This window comes from Eleginops maclovinus, chromosome 16 (genome assembly GCF_036324505.1).
Source record: "Eleginops maclovinus isolate JMC-PN-2008 ecotype Puerto Natales chromosome 16, JC_Emac_rtc_rv5, whole genome shotgun sequence".
Classification (NCBI taxonomy): domain Eukaryota; kingdom Metazoa; phylum Chordata; class Actinopteri; order Perciformes; family Eleginopidae; genus Eleginops; species Eleginops maclovinus.
In genome coordinates this window covers 3198129-3201525 of record NC_086364.1, presented here as the reverse complement: position 1 = coordinate 3201525, position 3397 = coordinate 3198129, and the positions used below count along the sequence as shown (strand labels likewise).

The following is a 3397-nucleotide window of genomic DNA, read 5'->3' as shown; positions in this document are numbered from 1 at the left end:
ACTCAGAGGACACGCCGAGTTCAAAGGGTCACGAAGACATTGTCCACTTTGTCTGGGTGAAGTGTGTGTGTGTGTGTGTGTGTGTGTGTGTGTGTGTGTGTGTGTGTGTGTGTGTGTGTGTGTGTGTGTGTGTGTGTGTGTGTGTGTGCGTGCGTGCGTGTGTGTGTGACGTGTCTGGCTGCTCGGCTCGAGGACAGGTCAACTTTCTCTTTTGGGCTGGTAATCAATTAGTGCAGCCGGCCATCAGCAAGAGCTCGCGCCCTTGTCATTTCCGGAAGAAAAAAAAACGCGTGCGCTACCTCTCTCTGCCGTAAATATGTGCGTGCATGATTTAGAGGGTAAAAGGTTTACGAGTCTTTATGTGCGGGTGTAAGTGGGCCATTAAATCAAAAGGAAACTATTCCTCGAGGTTCACTTTGAAAACTAAAATGCTACTGTTGTCTTTATTATAAACAAATCCTCTAAAAACAAACAACATGAAGAATCTTAACCAATACATACTTAACATTTTATTGAACATTTCTCATAGGTAGTATACGTAATTACTTGACAAAAACACTAACATAAACAATGTAAAAATCCATAAAATATATATAACGCTTTCCTGAACGTCTTTAGGTAGTTTGGAGAAAAACATCAGTAGGTTAACACCCCCTCTATGTTGGAAAACACCTGGAAAGGTAGAATAACCCCCCCACCCCCACCCCAACCTCCCGACCCGCATTTACATTATTTTTTCCTTGCTTATTTCTATACAGTTTAAATATGAACACCATGACATACATACACTCCTCAAATAGCTTTCCCTCCCCGCGTCGTGTGTGTATGCACGTTAATTGAATGTACAACACACACAACACGTTTACAAATAAGTAGAAAAAAAGGAGGGTTGAGTCCTTAAGTTTCAAATAAGTGCCTGACAGACAGGAAGTATATTTGACAAAAATAAAAATAAAAACTAGGTAGGATAAGAAGTTAGGTGGTGTTCTCGGAATGCAACAAAACGTGTGGCGTGTTACTTATTTACTGCATACTTAAAACACAACACCACCCCCTCTCACATTTTAAGTCATTTTTGTGTTTCTAATTTGTAGATGTGTTTTCAACAGTCACGTGGTTGCTTCACGAGTCTCTAACGAATGATTTCCCTATTTTGAGACTACTCAAAGAGTTGGAAACATTTCATGAGGGATCCAAAAAGGATTCCTCTCCCCCTTCTTCCTTTTTTGTCAATGTTTCACCACTGCTCAGGTAAAGAAAGTTAAATTAAATTACTTTTCCCAGGAGTTTCCTAGCAGACACAAGTCTGGACGAAAATGGGAAGGGATTAACCGCCATGTCTTTTTCTCCATCTTCCTCTTTTCAAGTGTCTTTTTTTTACATCAGTCTTTTTTTTCACTCCGTCCGTTTCTCCTCTTCCTCCGCACCGTTCACCGTGGAGGAAGAGGAGGATGAGGAAGAAGAGGAGTTCATCAGCTTGTTCTCTTTCTTCCACTTCATCCTCCGGTTCTGAAACCAGATCTTGATCTGCCGCTCAGTGAGGCAGAGCGCGTGCGCGATCTCGATCCGCCGTCTGCGCGTGAGGTACCGGTTGAAGTGGAACTCCTTCTCCAGCTCGAGCGTCTGGTAGCGCGTGTACGTCTGCCGCCCGCGCCGCCCGGGGCTGCCGAAGGTCCCTGAGAGAGTAACGCAGAAAGTTAAATTTTAAACAAATCACTATAGAAAACACAGAAACCATTAAAAAAGAACTTAAAATGTGGATTGGAGGTTCTACATATTTAAATATTCAATAAATAATTCAACAGTAACTTTTTTTTTAGATTCTGCTTAGTTTTGAATTTTTGATAATGTACTTTCTGTCTTTTGGGCACTTTTATTTTACTTTATAGGACACGACCATCCTTTTTTCTAATTATGTGTAAACGTTTTGTGTGTATTATACCTTCAATTAAACGTGGATACACATTATGATATGGTGAGCTACATCTATTTGGGAAGTGCATGCATTTCATATGGTGCATACATTGTATACATGAAAGAAAAAGAAAAATATCTATTTCATTTTGGAATAAACGCTGCAATCTCTTTATTTCATTTTTATTATAAGAAAATAAATCATTCTATTATGAAACCGCCACTTGTATTCTCCTTAATAATGGCCGGCCTCATAATTTTGACTTTTAAAAGAAGTCATAAACATGTATTTTAGCTATTTAATTTCACCAAATGACGGTTTAATGTTATGCCGTGAATAGAAGCATTGATCAGAGAATAAAGAATCGCATTGTTGCTGTTTTCCAGCACAGATTACAACAACAATAATATTCATTATAATAGAAAAAAGACACTAAGGGTAATATTTCAGAGGGTTTTCCCCTGGTGAGGATCAGCTTCCATGGCTTGAGTCTCCTCTGATCTTAACTAGCAGTATTTTGGCCCCCGGTGGTAAACACATCGCCATGTTGTCAGTTCAGCAGCTTCAGTTTCTGTATCGATCTGATGCAGAGCTTGGAGGGGGGTGGAAAACGCACCATGCTCACAGCAAATATCAGAATGTAAAGAGCCATAAATAATAAGTTCTCAAAACCGAGTAATGCAGAGGCACTCAGCGTTTCTGTGCCACTCTGCTGTCTGTTACATATTTACCTGTCATATAGCTCGAGTTGTATTTCTTACCTAACCCTAACCCTTTCCTTATATATATTTTTCTGCAGACATCATCCATTTTACCTCGGAGTGTCCTGTACAACAGTAGCCCTGCAGCCTCCTCCATTACACACTAGCACACCGCTTTTCTCTGTTACACAAAGACTCTCGGGTTTGCATTACAGTGTAAAACAGGACATGCTTATTTCAGGCAGTTATTAGAATTATCCCTAATAACTGCCCCCCGCCCCCTTAAACTGGTCCTGCACCTCTCATTTAACTCCAAAAGTGGCAGATTATTAACCCAGTTCACCATCTGTTCGGTTATGAATAAACACTGTCAGCGATAAAAGGTTAACAGTACATGCACTGCTGGATAACAGAAGAGAAATGATGATAAAAAAATGAGAGCAGGAACTGAAATAGTTGCCGTTTATCCGTAGTGGGATATGTAAAAGTTTGCAAAAGAGAAATATAATGACTATTACAATGTCAAGAGTTTATAATAATAACAATCTAGTTTTAAGCTTATTCTAAATGCAATCCGAAAAAATATATAATGTTTTTAAGGAATTCAAAAACAAAAAGACAGACAGTAAATAGATCACTTACTCCTGCTCTGAGTTCCCCTGCCTTTTTATCTCTCCCTCTATCTGTTCATTGTTTCTCCCACAACACTCCCTGACAGCCTCTTCCTCTCTGACTTTCTTCCTCTGCTCGGTAGCAGCCGGTCAGCGGGTCACATACAGTT

The 3397-nt window shown here is 39.9% G+C and overlaps 1 protein-coding gene across 1 annotated transcript in view; it reads right to left on the bottom strand.

The window, feature by feature from the left end:
• Window positions 1-496: 496 nt before the first annotated feature.
• The window catches only part of hoxb6a (homeobox B6a), a 3924-nt gene continuing 1023 nt past the window's right edge, over window positions 497-3397 (bottom strand). Inside the window, exon 2 of the mRNA XM_063903811.1 lies at window positions 497-1676. Coding sequence (XP_063759881.1) covers window positions 1396-1676 — 281 coding nt within the window. The 3' untranslated portion in view covers window positions 497-1395. The remainder of the gene's footprint in view (window positions 1677-3397) is intronic.